Source organism: Chaetura pelagica, unplaced genomic scaffold, assembly GCF_000747805.2.
Source record: "Chaetura pelagica isolate M959 unplaced genomic scaffold, ChaPel_1.0 scaffold103, whole genome shotgun sequence".
In the NCBI taxonomy this organism is placed as follows: domain Eukaryota; kingdom Metazoa; phylum Chordata; class Aves; order Apodiformes; family Apodidae; genus Chaetura; species Chaetura pelagica.
Window position 1 is genome coordinate 838,498 of NW_009953004.1, and position 17,076 is coordinate 855,573.

The 17,076-nt window shown below is 37.4% G+C and overlaps 1 protein-coding gene across 1 annotated transcript in view; it reads right to left on the reverse strand.

The window, feature by feature from the left end:
* Positions 1–17,076, reverse strand: part of DACH2 (dachshund family transcription factor 2) — a 145,048-nt gene that overhangs the window by 96,353 nt on the left and 31,619 nt on the right. The window contains exon 3 of the mRNA XM_009996602.1: positions 994–1,125. Within this exon, the coding sequence (XP_009994904.1) occupies positions 994–1,125 (132 nt within the window). The remainder of the gene's footprint in view (positions 1–993; positions 1,126–17,076) is intronic.

A 17,076-nucleotide genomic window follows, 5' to 3' on the forward strand; every position in this document is an offset into this window, starting at 1 on the left:
AATGCATATACATTCTGCACCATCCAAGCAGGCAAACTATGAGAGCCTCTTTGTCTATAAAGACGTGTGTGTGACTTCAGAGGCATGTGAGTGCTGGTGAGCTGAACCCAAGAGGGATCAATGTCTCTGTCTTGAATTGATAATGAAAACAAACACTGTGTAAGTTTCCAAAAGGCTAAGAGTGTATTGCAGGATTGCTTGTGCCAAAAAGTGGGTCCAAGTGAACTTGCCTTATTGCAGTAGGTATCCAGCAGCATTCTGAGACAAAATTGACCTTATTCTAGGTTCTCTACACTGTCCAAGTAAAAATCTCTCCTATTCACCTGATAAGGAGATTAGAATTAAACAAAATATATCCTCTTCAAAGGACCCATTTCTGACTTGGAACCCTATTCTTGTGGAGCTGGGGCTCAGGAGCTCAGTTTAAGTCCACAGTAATGTTGACAGTAGCACAGACTGAGCCTATGTTGATGCCAGTGCCTTCTACCCAGTGTTATTCCAGCCAGCCAGGCCAGAACATTCATCATGAGTCTCCTTCTGAGCTGTGGTTTGCAAATGCCCATTCAGGGAAAAAAACAAGAAGTTGGTGATTTGGCATTCCCTACTTTACCTTTCTCCAGTGAACTGTGGAACTCATAATGACTTCCAACAACCTGACGCTTTGGAAACTTTCCATCATTTACAGGAAAACTCTAGACTCACTGTATTCGTGCCAATAGAGAAGTCTTTTGTTACTACAAATATATTTAGTTTCTAATGTCTGTATTCTAACATAATTAAAACAATCCTTCACCAAAACTTCTCAAAAAATTAATGAAGATGACTGCTAGGAAAACAGGAGAAATACTGGAGGAAAGCGATCTGACGCTGGCAGAGCAAAGCTTACAAAATTAAAGAGGGCAAGAATCTGAAATGGATTTCTGGTTTTGTTTCCCATGCACAAAAACAGGTGTTCAGAGCTCTCCTAGAGCTCCCACGCTCAGGATTACTCACCTGCATTAGAATTGAGCTCTTCATTTTCTGATTCTGTCCCATTTTGACTTCCACTTCCATGAAGGCTATTCATCGCCATCAGCTTCATTTTTTGTAACTTCATGGCTTCGGCCATGGCAGCTGCTGTCAGACCTGGGAAAAAATGAATAAATAAGCCATAATAAATTTATAAATACAATCTGGGACTGAAAACTATAAAGAACAAAACAATTCCTTTTTGTAAGAATAAGCCACATAAAAGCAATAATCATTCTTAGTCCAGTAATGAAACATTCTGAGCACTGAGCATTTTCAGTGCACCATTCTAAGAATGTTTTGGGTTTTTTAAATTCTTTCACATTTCTATTATTTTTTCTACATGTTTAGCATAAAGAAATATTTATTTAATGGTAATGTTTTTGATTATACTTTAAAATATAATTTCCTGTCACTTTGATCATTTTGTCACTTTGATCACTTTCTGGTTGACTTATTTAGCTGCTATAAAATTTCCAAGTGCACTAGGAAGACAGTATTCCTCAATTTCAACAGCTCAAAGCCAGTTAGTACAGGATTGGTTTGTCCATGTTATTATATTAAATTACATAGCCAAATATGATTTTGTCTGTTGGTTTAGATTGACATGATTGTTACTGGAAAATATTACACTGGAAACATTAGAAAAGTACAAATGGTAATTACAAACCTGATCCCACCTTTAAGAGACCATTAAGACTAGAACAAATTTACAGAATTAAGGGGGGTTAGTTGTAATCAAGTGACTAAAAATAAATTTCTAACAACAAAAGAGGAGAAATTGCCTAGTGCTAGGGTACAAGCTACCATCATTACATTATTATTAAGGCTCCCCATATAATATTTAATAAGAGTAAACTTTTAAAGTTTTATCATTGCGACTTGGTCAGTAAGTAAGAGAACAGATTTTCTTTCAGGCAGTATCAAATTACTTTTACTCTGGGCAAGATGTGGCTGAAAATATCTGAAGTTCATCTCTCGCATGATAATACAGGGGATAAAGCCATGTAACCAAAAAGACCTCTACAGGTGTAACTGTTTAGTCATTCAGTTATGAATTAAATGGGTTTACTGTCTTCCTCCCTGTGTAGTATGACTTGCTTTTGTCACTTGCTAAAAAGTAAGATAAATGCTATCTTGCCATTGACTGTGCAGTAGTTCTACAAAAGCACTGAGATGCGCTGACCACAAACCCATGGGTTTTGTTGGTGGTGCATGTTGTATCACTCCACAAAGATATCATACGTTAAAACTGAATTAAATAATCTGCTGTTTCTGCAAAGTACTGCTTACTGACAGATTAGATACTGATTAAAGTGAACTAATAATTTTCACATCCCATAATGCCAGACATCCATAAATTAAAATACTTTCTTTTAAAAGCTGCTATGAATTTGACATTTAGATTAGCTCTGCTGATCCTGTAATAGGCTTCACAAAAGTTCTGATTATTTTAATCTAACTTAAGTAAGCAAGGAATCAATAGACAGACTGCACAGAGGAGGGACATGTATTATCACATATGGATGCAGCAATTCAGGTGACTTCAGCAAAGGAAGCCCTGAGTAGCAACAGTAAATTGGAGGTGACAGGTTATGAGATGGAGTTACATGAGCCCTCTTCTCTCCAGACCATCTGGCCTCCTCCTTGCATCTTGCCTAAGAGCCTCTCAACATTCACAGAAGCAAAGGGCAATTACAGACTCCTATATTCCCAAATCCCTGATGTCAGATCTAAGAAATATTACCTACAATAATTGGTCACTAACTTTCCTGTTTTGTCATTGATACATTAATATTGATCTAATTATTATGATACTAAATACGAACTTATAAGTCTAGAGAAAATCTTCAACAATCTTCTAGGCCATTTATTGAGTCCTCACTTCATACAGAATATTATTGTACCATAACAATATTCATTTTTTTTTATTTTAAAAATATTTTTTCTCTAAAATCCTTTTAAGATCTTTTGCAAATGTTACAGGGTTTTTTGAAGCAGATATAAAATCCCAATGTTTAAACTCCTCTTTTTACAAATTATCTGGGTGACATCACTCACACTTGACCCACTGAAGAATACATCTCCAATGATGAAACTGTTCTCCACATTTTACAGAAGATGAAATAGTCTATAAACTTCACCACTTTTTTTTTTTTTTTTTTTTTTTTTTTTTTTTTTTTTTTTAGGGGAAATGCATTTGGAATACTCTTTGAGTGTCCTAAATATTGTTTCAAGAAGTTCAAAAAGCAAGCACCAGCAGAAATCCCTTTAAGGAATTCAGTGTTTTCAGTATTTCCAGGAACCTGTATTGCCTGCCTACCCAAACTTTTTTCCTCTTTATCCCAAACAATTCCAACTTTTGAGACACAGCCATCATTGGAGCACCCTCAGAACTTGCACACACAGCCTACTCTTTTCACTTCATACTTCTAATTAATTCATGAGGAATTTACACTAACTTTAAAGGTTACAAAAATAGAGTCTGAACATGGCAGTTTTTATCATAACATCATTTCTGTTTACCCAAACAGGTATAGATGAACCAATGCTCCAGTAAATATTTTCATCTGGGTCAGTATTTACACATATTTGGATACTGTAAGTCATAAAACTTTACTCAGTTTAAACATACAAAAAAGTAACTATTCATAAGAAGATAAACAGTGAATGGAAAGTGAATTCAGACTAAGTAAAACACTCAGAGAAAAGACAAGACAAAACATTATCCAGGGCACTGTATCAAAGCAAAAACGCAAAAACACAACGCAAACCAATACAAACCACCAAAACCCTGCTCTTAAACACTTCTATCAGATGCATAATGAAGGCAGAAAGGGTACAAAGGAACAAATAGAAAAGAATCAACACAGTCCTAAAACTACCATGATGCCACCTGCAGAAATTAAAGGTAATTATTTTCAGGCATTTTTGAGCTCCCTAACCAGGCACAGCTGTCATAAGGACAACAGCCAAAAAACAGTGATGTATCAGAAATCTATGCTGTGCCATCTGCCACCCCAAAGTCACTCTACTTCAGCATGAAAAGTTTAAAGAGTATTGCAGGGTCTTAACATAGCAAGCACTACAGCCCAGAGAGCCTGAGCAGCCAGGCATCAACCTGAAGCAGACACAGCCAATACTATCTCTAAGATCAGTATCAGCAAAGTCTCTAATACTCTCAGTCACTTATTCCCAACCTTTATAATTTCTTACTAGACTTTTGATAGCAGTAAGAGGCCCAGAATCTGACTGTATGAGGCACCTGAAAAACAGTGTACTAGTTCTTCAGCATTTCTGAAAGCTAATAAAATTGAGGCTAAGGCAAATGGTTTCAGCAGTAAGAGAGTGCTACTAATGGAAATGATGGAGGAAGAGGTACAGCAATCACCCATTGGCATCATCTTCAGTTAAGGCTACTGCTATGGCTAACGTTACTGAACCTGCTATTTAATTTAACTATTAATAAAACTCCTCCCTAGAATTGACTCAGCTCTGGCTAGCTGTGGCAAAGAGGGCTATTCTTCAACTGAGTTACGTAAAGATCTACAAAGAACTGAAGAATCATGGCCATTCTCTCAGATGAATCATTAGCAGCAGCAGGATCTCACTTAGGAGTACTGCACTTTGAAAAATGTACTGGAAAACTGCTGTAACGTATGTACCTATCCCTCTGCTCTCACCCTAAAAAATGACCACTAGAAGAAGCAACATGCTGGACTACATACTTCAAAAGCTTCTGGGTTTTTTTTCCTCTCAATTTACACCTTAAATTCCCCTTCCTTCAGTCATCTTCTGCCAGCTGTGATTAATCACTAAACATCCAGGAAATAAACCAGGAAATAAACCACTTCTTATCCAACACATCCAACCTTTACAATACTAACAATAACAACCAAGCACAAGTCTCACCACAGTTGCAATTATTTGTTTTCAAAACTGCTGGCAACCATGTGGCCAGTGAGCCAGTCCTGCTGACTGGAACCCAGAAGCCACCAGTTGCCTTGGCTGAAAGAGCAGCTCCTTGAGGAGCTGGTGGGACCTGCACAAGCCTCGTCAGTGGGAATGCAGGAATTTGGGAGCCAGGTTCTGGGTCAGCTCTCTCTCACTCTGAACCTTGATTACAACAGCAGAGCAGATTGTGGTAGGGTGTGCTCAGGTACACCTGCATCGTGCATATGGCAAAACAACCAACTGCCATTAGTGATCTGCATTCTGCAATTTCAGTTTTGTCAGGACATTGTGTACTCTCCTTTTGACAAGTCTGCACAGCTCTGCTGTACAACACACACATTTAGCCCTGAAATCACCCTTCAAGGACACACAGACCAGCACACTTTATGCTCAGGTTGCACTGAAGTAAAATTCTGCAATTGCAATTCTGAGTCACAGTTAAAATATACCTAAGCACCAAACAGTTTTCATATCAAAGATGTGATCCAAATTAGGCCCATACTCTGCTTATTCAACATGGCAGGTCACACTGTTCTGAGGAAGCCCCGCTGCTTGTGGGGTGTTGGAGATCCAATCCATCTGAACATACTGTGAGGCTTGGTTCCTTCTGGGAGGGCTGGAACCACTGACCATGTCCTCTGCTCCTAAAGCCAAGGTACTTGGCTGGAGTATTTGAGGGTGTGAAGAAGTTAGTGGTTAATTGTTTACTCAAACAACCCGTATCCAGACAAAGATTACTGAAGATTATTCCTCTGTGAAGTCTCAGGAATTATTTCAACAACAACAACAAAGCAGTTTTACTGCATGGCCCAAAGATCACAACTCAAGGTTGTTTGTTGTGTGACCCCCTCAGGGCTGGGATCCCATTACAGGGCTGTGCCAAACCCACCCACCTTCCTGAGCACCAGGCAACAAGAGGACAGCGTCTCTTGCCTCAAGTAAACATCACAATTTACTGATTACCAAGTACCTTCTTGGAGACCCTTAAGAAACTAAAACTCGCATTACATTCCCACACTGAGTGTCTTGCATGCAAGTGAGCCCTCTATGTTTAACTAACGTCTGCTTGCTGAAAATTGGACTTTGATGGTGCATACTAGGACTCTGAGCATTTTAAGGTGACCCTCAGTATCTGCTAATCTTGTGCTCTAAGTACAGCTATTTTCTCAGTTCCCTATTTAGTTAAGACTGTGTCCCTCCTTCATATTAGTTTGAAAGCTTTTCTGTCAGAACTGTGAACAAGTAAATTAACTAAAAGAGAACTATGAGTAATCAAATCTTGAGGTTTGCAATTAATTAAATGAAATGGTGAGTCAGCAAACTAAAGAACAATCCTATATTAAAACAAAACATTTAATTAAATTAACAGTCAACACATTCCAATTAATAATATTCAAAGGAAAATGAAAACCATCTTAGCCTTGCCATATTATTTCAGTCTAACAGTCAAGCATTGTACACTGGCTTGTTTGCTATTTGCACTTCAAGCAGCTATGGGTCAAGTATCATGTGCTAAAACAGGAATAATGAAACATCTGGTAGTATGAAATGTTAATATCAGATACCATATTGCGAACAGTGAAAACAATTCTGAAACTTCCAATACATTAGGCCTTGGAAGGCTGAAAAGGATATGCTTTCTTTCCCGCTTTCTTTAATAAGGAAATTAATAAATACATTTAATGTACTATGTTTTCAGAATGCCTGCAAGAATTCACAAATTAATTAAAACATTCACATTAGAAAGTAGAGGCTTCTCTAGCTCAAACAAATGAGTTGTGTTTAATGATAAACTGGCAAGTAAAACCCAGCTACTAACATGAAGGACAGTGAAACCAAAATTATTGACTAAGAACATTAAAATGACCAAAGTGTCTGAGCAGTTTGCAGACAGGTCTGAACACTGAAGTCTTATAATTGCAGATTTGTTGCCTTTCTGTAAGCTGGCTCAATCAGAAACTCTAGGAAACTTTTTGGACTATTGCATGTTCTGTTTTCGATGGCTATTCAAATATATCTTGGCCACCATTTCAGATGGATCACAGTAATCCATCAAGGCGAAACATTTTAGAGACTGTAAGGAAAGAACTCAGTGAGTAATTGGCCACTGAAGGCAGAGGATGGGATTTCAGCCTAAGCACCACAGCACAAAGCTTTATCATGGGCTCAGTTGTGGGAGTATTCACCTAGGCCCTGGAGGATGCTGTGGGGCCCAGACTGAAATCCATGCTACATCCATTTGACATTGCCATGCTGAAATGTAGTCAATAGCCAAGAAATGTATTATAATACTTGAGTTTCCTTCATATGTTCTACTATATGCAGCCAGTCATTCTTGTATTACAACTATATATAAAAAATATGTTCTTCCCCATTTTGCAACAGGAAAGCATCCCAAACAGCAAAAACTTGTTATAGAATAGAAAATTTGAAAGTCTTTATACAGTATTTATCCTGCTACATGTCTGAAGTGAAAGAGAAAACAGACTAATTCTCTAAACACAGTCAGCTAATTAAAATTCAGAGATTAGTGAAGGTCTTTAGCAAAACATTCCACACAATAGTCAAAATTTTTGAGTGGCCTAATTTTTAAACACCAACACTTTAACATGTCATGATACTACACTATGGCAAAGGAACCCTATTGAGGAAGGAAAAAACCCCAAAGAGGCATTACACATCTTTGTCAGAAATTGTGAGAAATTGATCTGCCCCAGAGAAGCTCCAGTCAGCTTGTTTTTGCAGTGAGCTGGCACACAGCCTTTACTTGAGAGAGCTTGTTCTTTGCCTTTCCACAGCCCCTGAACATTCCTGACACAGCTCCTACCTCTGGAGCAGACAGCCAGGGACAGACACACCAATAGGTCTCTTCATCACACAACCCTGCTGCCCCCCAGGTCAATCGATTCTCTATCAGCAATGAAGCACTTAGGCTGGGGAAAATACCAGTCTGTGATCATGTCATTTAAAGACTTTGTCAAATGCCCGAGGGACCAGTTAGGGTCGCACAAATGTTTCTGAATTTTGATGGCTTGATTTTGCAATCCTAGTGATTTTTGTTTAACACTCTGTGCTTGCTCACCTCCTTTTAATTCTAAAATATAATTTCATGCAACAGTTGACATGACCATCAGCAAGATTAAAACCTTTACACACCAAAATGTCCCTGACATTCCATGGAATAACTCACAGAAGTAACAGGTTGTCATTCCCTAATTTCACATATATTTAGACAGTAGCAAAAGTCCTGATACCTACAAATTTGTGTTCACTTTAAAATACAGTGAGAGCTGGCTTTTCAGATGCTTTCTATTCTGCCTGTATTCTTCAGGCTCTGCACCTCAGTTATAACCTCAGTGTTTTGTATAGCCTGGTCTTACCTTTCCTGATACCCATCAGAAAGATTGGAAACATTTATTAATATTTTACTTCAGGTCTCTGTGCCTGAGATATTTCATATTCTCAATCCACATGAAGATACAATGACTAAAGACCTGTCAGATTTCTTGTTTAAACCCAACGGGCTCAGTTTGCAGTATATAGAATTTCAGTCCCAAAATTGTGCTAAAATCTATGTGAGCATGAGCACTCAGGTTCAAGCTGATGCTCAAGCAGTACTCAACTACACATTTTACAGAACACTTTTCTCCAAAAAGGTAGCTGGCATCTTGCAACAAATAAAACTCCAGCTTACCTTATTGGAGGGAAACAGAAAAATCGAAACTACAAAGAGCACTGAGGGGTTACTTGATTTTTTTTCCCTTTCACTCTTAGTGTGTCTTGTGAGAATTGATTAATTTTGTGACATTTTCTGCTCTTTTTTACAATCTATGCCATGAGAATGATTTGTCAAGACTGTAACGTGTAATACTTTTAGTATCCTGCAATACTATGACCTTTACCTTCTGTATATTTGATTGACTGACCACTCCACTTCTCATCTCCAGGTTTCTGAAGATAGAAGCACACGAGCAGATGCATCAGCCATTGAATTACTGTTGAAAAGCCCACAATCACTTTATACAGGTAATTTGTATGTTCTTCTGAGCATACCTGAAGCAATTTTGCTCAGGTAATTGCAAATTTGCAACATGAAATGAAAACCCTTGCAGCAGGTGGTGTACTTAAAAAGTGGTATCATACACAAAAAGAGTGACAAAGTAATGCATTAGGACTCAGATTTCAGTAAGGGTAAGTTAGACTGATGTTCATCCAAATTCTCAAATTATCCACTTATGCTTTCATAATGCTGCCATGAACTGAAGGTTACAATTCATTGCGGTAAGAGCTTGAAAAATTAAGAACTAAACAAGTTACATTACCTCCCTAACAATATTATATAAAATAATTTCCATTTATAGCAATAAAACCTTAACCACAAATTGCTAAATATTGAGAGGGCATAGGAAAAGACAAAGTTGGTTACCATCAGCACCAAAATAAAAACAGACCTTAGACACTGACCCCACAACCTGCAGAGCAAGGATGTTTTGGTAACTTCAGTAACTCAGAACCAGGACAAAGAAGGACACTGGCACGCGTTGGCATCCGACTGGCACTATGCACCATTATCTGACCTCCTGGCCCAGGTGGGCAAGCTCAAGATTTACTTGAGTCAGATCTAAAAGATCCTGGCCTGTTCCACAGCCTGGAAAGCTCACACAGAGTCAAGGCCCTGGATGCACTGACAGGGTTTAATGACCACCTTCTCTTGGGCTTCAGAGCTCACTGCATTTACGTCTGATAGCAGGACGTAGCTAACTATTTTAGAATACATTTGGGTTCATAGGAACCTACAATTATATTATAAAGACAATTAAATGTAATAGCCCTCATAGTCACCATGGACATTCTGTAACATCTCTATAATCACAGAAGCCAGTCATGGTGTACGTGCTGCCATCTGTAATTTGAATTAGTCGTTTCTATTTTTCTTTCCTCCATGTTCATTCCTTTCCCATTGAATTAATTTCTCTGGATTTAAAGCACTTGTCCATGTGCAAAAACTGCTTCAGTTTTTGGAGGTCCTTTCAGTTAAGTGCCAAAAAGTCTGAAAGCTTATCTAGAGTTGGCATAAATCTCTCGAGTTTATAAAATTAATTGGGCTGGAAGGTCTTCTAAGAATAAGGATATCTTTGTGAGTGATTTCAAGCTACTTCCTACTAGTGACTGGAAAATACCATACAAATATATTTTTTGTATCAGATGGTACAGCTCAACTATGTCCCAGCTGTCTCAAAACACAATTTCAGGAACGGTACATTTCAAGGGTTTTAAGTGAAAACTGAGTTCCGTGAATCTATCACGCCACAGGTTTTCAGATGAAGCTTCAAAACACTGTCAAGATTGGCACTGCTGTTAGAGGCTGGATTGCTAAAATATTACCCCTGCTAAGCCCTGTTTACTACAGCTGGCCCAGCCTCCCTGAGACTCTGGGCCTTCAAGGATTGTGCTGCACAGATCCCTTAAACAGCCCCTTCTAGAATCCCTCAAGCAGCAGAGAGGAGAAATGTTACTTCAATCTTTCCTCATTGTTTTTCACGCTGAACTGAAACCAAGCAAGAAATAATTTCACATTGGTACTCACCAAGCTACAAGCAGCAGCAGTGAGCTCCCTTGACTCAAGATGACAACTGCACCATAGACCTCTTGCTTGCAAATCAACAGCACCAACACTGTGAATAATAAACTGTTTTCCACTTGTTTGTGCTGACTAGAAGGAGGGAAACAATTTGTATTCATCAAACTAGCTTAAGTTGCAAGCACAGAGAAAGTACTCAGCCAAGGATACAATTCTGCCTCCCTCGTAGGCATCGTGATCCCGTATTTTTGCAGCAATCCCTCTGCAACAAACTTAAAATCAGCAGGATTGTTTGCAAAGGTTAGATTTTTCTTACCAAAATGACTGGGAATGAGTTGAAGCAGTAACTAGTGCTAGCTCAGACAGTAGAATTTAAGCCAGGTTCCTCTGCCTAAACAACTTCGTAAAATCATCCCCTATTTCTTCCACATAAGCAATTTTTCAAGACCTCTGCCAGAATAGTAACTGAATGCTATGACAACACAGCTACCACTGCTCTTAAGTTACTTAAGGCTGAGAAATTTGTGGCCAGTTTGTAAAAAGCACAAAAATATTACGTTTAATTGAAGCACAACAACCTAAGCAATGAAAAGAGGAAGCCCACACCTCTCCAAATGGCATCTAATTAATGTAAGTTCAAAAGACACAAGTCCAAAAGCAGCATCACTTCAAAACATAAATTCATGGAATATTCCTCTGAGATCTAAAATTACTTCCCAATTTTGGCTGTTGAATGAAAACTAAATATTAGTGCTTTAAGATAATTTTAAATACCACAGCTTATTCACACTGGAAAATATCTTTGGGTGGTATCAGGACAGACTAGTAAAGCAGTAATATTTCTGGTAAAACAGGAAAACAGCTTAGTGAGAATTCAGGAAATCTATCAGTGGCACTGGCCCCAAGCAATCTCCAGCTTTAAGGCAGAACCAACCACACTTAAAATTACTATCAATTTGACAAAAGATGCAGAAGGTAGTGCAGAAACATGACTTAAATTTTCATGAAATAGCTGACTCACGATTTTCCCAAATGAATTTTCTATTAGTTGTTCCATGTAAAATAAAGAAACACATGGGGGAGCAAGGACTAGACTCTAGGTCTCCATCTCAAATGAAAACTCTCCCTGCTGCTATGTTATGAGCTCTCTGTGTCACTTTTGGCAAAACAAAACCTGTCAGGTTTTTCTCCTTTTTTTAATTCAGGGAGTGGAAAAACACTTCCATCCCAGTTATAACAGGCATGTAGCTTTTGCCACAAAGTCCTTTTTATCAGTATTGACTATTTTAAGTAGGGTTCTATGGTGAGTTGGCATGAGTGGTGTATCATAGCATGTACATGCCACGTATTTCCTCTAAGAACAAAATGAGATATTTTAGATTATTTTTATTTCAGCAGGGTTTGCACAGCAATCCAATTGGCTGTACTTGGGAAACAACAAGCTTTCATGCAACTTTCCAGTACATTTCTGTAGGCAAGAGCAACCACATCAGGCAGCAAATGCTGCAACAAGCACTTCCTTGGCTCAAAGCTGAGTTGCTGCTTTGGGCACCTTCTGCAAATAGGTGATGGATATGTGTGAATTTCTAATACTGCCAAGAAACAAGAGGAGGCATCCTACAGGCTGGAGAAACCAGATTTAACTTCTAGCTATGTTTAGACCACAGGTAAAGAAACACGAACAGCTGTACTTTCCTCTGGGGCATAAATTAATGACTATTGATCACACAACCAGAGAGTGTATGGAGCATGATTACAGGAGTGTGTACCTCAACTTTTTCTTTTCTTAAGCATTTTTTTACTTCTGGCTGTTCTGACCTCCCTGGTTTTAAGTTACTTTCAACAGAGTTTTTTATGAAGCCTATTCATGCACATTTACTTAAACAAATAACACAGGAGACAAATAATTTAGTCCAAATAGGTTAATATCTTCTTTGTTTATTAAGTTACGCTGGAATAGCCATTTCCATTTTATGCTATGCAAGGTAAAGAACATTTTTCAAAGCTGAGACACTGACTGGAAGCTTATTTTACTGTTCCAGGTGGTGAATAAAAGTAACAGGTAGAAGATGAACTACACCATTTTTAAAATCTTAAAGGATGTGTCTCTACTTATTGGTCAAGCTGAATTAACTTGCAGCCCCCAAGCCACATGCAGGCTCAAGAAGGAGAGGAATAATTTAGTCACTGAACTGAAACACTCAGTAATCTAAAATTATGCAAATATTCTCTTTGCCCTTGCAAATCTTTACAGATAAACTCTACTGGTCTTTCCTCCTGAGTTTGCATCAGCATAGCAGTTTCATTCCTTCTAAAACTATGGCAACAAACATTTTCAGTTTAGGTTTTGTCCAATGACTTCAGTAGTCAAAGTACATTCAGATCTTCAAATCGATTCAGACTTCTTAAATTCAAATTAATTAAAGTTACTTTAAAATAAAAATATGTTCAATATAAATGATGTCCAAGATATATTGAATATTTTTTTTTGCCAATTCAGAAAAATACTGCAGGTATCTATTCACCTTGCTTCTCCAGAAGTCTGTATTATATAAGTAATAACTTGCAAGTATTCCCTTCAAAATATTATGCTCTGCAGTCCTCAGCCATTTCTGAATATTAACATTGTAATTTTACAGCTATCTTTTTCCAGCTGAGAGGTTAAAGTCTACTTTAGAGCTTTTTCCCCACATTGATTAGTTTATAATAATATATACTCAACCTATCTAGGTAATATTCCAATGTGCTTCCAGTAAGCACTTAACTCTGGTTTTAGAAGTTTAATATATGATTCATCTGTCAATTTAATACTTTATTAAAAAGGCATTTCTGTTTCTTCTTTATATACCTTTAAAATATTTTTTTTTCAGTATTTATCTCCTATATCCTTTAATTGAGATTTCACTAACATTGACACCACATTGGTAAGAGTAGGTTTAATAGGAGAGATCTTGTGGATTAAATAATTAACCTGTTTGCTATGTTAAATATAAAAGTCTTAACTGTAAATTTATTCCTCTGGATAGTTTTAGGAACAAGTCTGTATTTAGGAAAGACCACTCACTTCACTGAAGCTGAGAAATGAAAGTGAGACAGGCTGCCCTAATGTGTAGAAACTTAGAGATGACCAAGAAACATCTTTAGAATTCTATTCTGGAAACACAGGATGTAATATCCACAATCCCATCTATCCTTATTTCTCTCAAAAAGCCACTAAACTGCTCATACTTGAGAAGAAAATTAACCTTTTTACTGATTAATCACTAGGCAGCTTTGACTGGTGTAGAGAAAATTGTATTACAAATTAACAGCTACCTGTTATCAAATTACAAGGCATTTTCATCAAAGGACCAAAAAATGCAGCACACTGACCAGTTAACATGTTTCCATTGACCTGGGGGGATTTTTCCAGTTAACAGCTTCTGAAGAATGTGTCCTTTTGATTCTTGTCTCTGACACAAAAATGATTGTCCCATTTAACCACTGTTCTATCACATACATCAGAGAATCCTATTTACTCACACACTAGTGGAACATTAAAACACAATAGTGTGATTGTCTCTGGAAGAAAATTTTAAAGATTGACTTTTTTTTTTTTTTTTCCTTTTTTGTAAAAAAGGGAGTAAGATCAAAAGCTAACTTTAATAGATGTTTGACTAAGGTCATACTCCTAGGAAATGGAACACTGAAGATGAAAGAGAACAAATAGATTTGGCTTTTGATCCCAGCCAAATGTATTTGGCATTGTTTAGCTTTTAGAAAATACTTCAACTTTAGGCCATATCATGACTAAAATGAACTGGTTGAAGTCCTGAGGTTTTAATAGTTCAGTAAGACTTTAACATGTATCAACACTTGGAAAAAACAAGTATTTTACTAGATTTTTTCCTTATTGGAAAGAAGTCAGGTCAAACCTGGCTATTGTTTCTAGTGATAGATAAATATAAACCATTTAAAGAATATATTTTCCTAACCACAGAAAAATGTAGGAGTTATCCACTAGCGCTGTTAAATGAGCACCACTGGTATCCCTGGTACAAAATTGTAGGTGAAAGTGTAGAGCACTGAGAAAGTATCTAAATTATTCCAATAAAACAAATAACTGTGTCCCTAGCCAAGAGTGCATATTAAATAATTTTACCAAATTATTTCACAGTTCTAATCCTCCTGAGAAGTATTTTAGACATTTAAATCTGTAAACTAAACATTAGTAGGGGAGGCATGTACAACAATTTTCAAATGATTGCTTCAAAATTCCTTCAGTAATGAATCAGTAATTCAGTCATTTGTACCTTATACTGCTTATCTCTTAAAAAGGAAAAAAATATCACAGCCCTCCCCTTCTGTTTTGTTGTTGTTTTGTGTTTGGGTTTTGTTTTTTTTTGTTTGGTTTTTGTTGATTGTGGTTTTTTTTTTAAAAGGACAGTTTTTTACTCCTTTTTATATTATTTATTACTTTAGGTATCATATTTCTGCTGCTGAGGCAATAGAGATGATTTGCTGAACCCACCTGAACAGTGAAGATCACTGCAGGCCAGAAAACCCAATACACTTAGCTCTGACTCTCCCGGATACAGAACACCTGAACCCAGCAATATTTTAACTAGGTCCTACTCACGTATTACAAATATGCACCTCTCTTGATGCACTAAACCTACCAGTAAGACCCTGCCATCCATCAAAAATAAACCTTTTCTTTTTCCTCAGCACCTCAGTTACTTCTGTTGGTTATCACAGAAAGACTTAACACCTACAGCCAAACTGGAACCTCATCATTCATATTCTACCCAACTTCAAATGCAACCCAGTATTGATCTATGCTACTGCAAACCTGATGCTTAAAAGCCCTCCCTTAAAAGAGGGATGTAGCCAAACCTCTGTATGCCACAGAAACCCAGGAGGGAGGGGGGAAAGGCACTGAGATTTATTGGACCTACTTGTCAGTCGATAGGAGCTTGAAGATAAGCTCAGGAAAGCATATATACATGTTTTTATTCTCAACAGCCTCTGTTGATCAAGAAACCGCAAACAATGTAGAATCCATTCCCTGTTTTCTCTTTTTAGTTACATTTCTTCAGACATTGAAAACTTTGTATTCTTGAAGCTAGCGTTATTTTCACTTCCTATACCCTTAAGACATTAAGTCTACAGAACTTAAACATACAGATTTCCTTTGTTTTGAGAGCTGGATGCTTGCTACTCTGCAGCCCTTGTTTATCTTGAAGGATACAAGAAGTTTACAACATTAATTATACCCCAGATTTAGTCATCAACACAATAAGTCTTGGTCTCATTCTTTTCATTGTCTACCAGCACAAACCTACACATGCTGTTTCATACATTTCCTGGAGAAGGTGTAAGTTTATTTACAGATTGAACTGTGGAATTTATTGCTGGAATTTCTAAAGAAAGAAGCTCAAAACCAGAACGGACTAATTTATATAGAATACACAGAAGTTTGCTGAATGACAGAGAGAAATTTAGAATTAAACTAATTAGTAGAATACTACAAAAATATTTCAGATTTATGACAAACAAGGTTCTCTCTTGAGTCTTCCAACTGTTCTGCTGGTAGGCTCAAGTTTCAAAATACCCTGCTTGTTAATCAATGAAGTAAATAAATTCTCCATTATCTACTGTGTCTGGTTCTCCGCAAGGAAAGAATAAATACACAAGAATATAAAGCAAAAATTAAGCAAAATAGTGATTAATTTGGAACTTAGTTGGAATATAAAAGGACCAGCCTTGTCTGTTGGTACACATCATAAGACTGATTTATATTACAAACACTGAACTATGGAGATATATGCTTATATATCACATTTTATAAGAGGCATCATGGGATCGCACCATCTGCTATGGAAACATCAATAACTGCACCTTTTAAAAAATAACAGCTAGAAACCAAGCATTAACACTGTGAGGTTTTGTTTTCTTTTTAAATACAGAGGGGGGGGAAAAAAAAATCAATAGAAATAGCAGGACAGGAATGTGTAAGAGAACTAAACTGAAGCCTTGCTAGCCATGGCCACTCCTCACAGGTGGCACAGGAGTCCTGACGGTTCCCATACCAGTGAATCTGGTGCAGGAACAGGCAAGGACAGACACAAGTACTGTGCTGCTCTTTTATTCATGCTTGACATGAAATGCTAGTCTTCTTAAGAGTAATTTGAATTAGGTACCCCAGACAAAAAGACTTCATTAAATTAAAATACATTAACTAGCTCCCCTGATTAAGATATCCCATAAAACTATTTTCTCCTAGATAATGTAAAATCTAGTAGAACATATGCTGCTGTATTTTGCTTATTTCTGGAAGAAATCCCCAACACTGAAAAGACACACACTCACACTACACGCATGTCTAGACAGGGACTGAATTTGATTTTCAGGATCTCCAGTCTCAGTAGCACTCAAAGTTGTGCTGATGAACTACAACTGTAGCCAATGAATTTCATTGCGATCTCGGGTGCTGAGCAGTAAGACCTCTGTAACTACAGCCTTCAATATCTGTGCTACGATAATGCACGTGT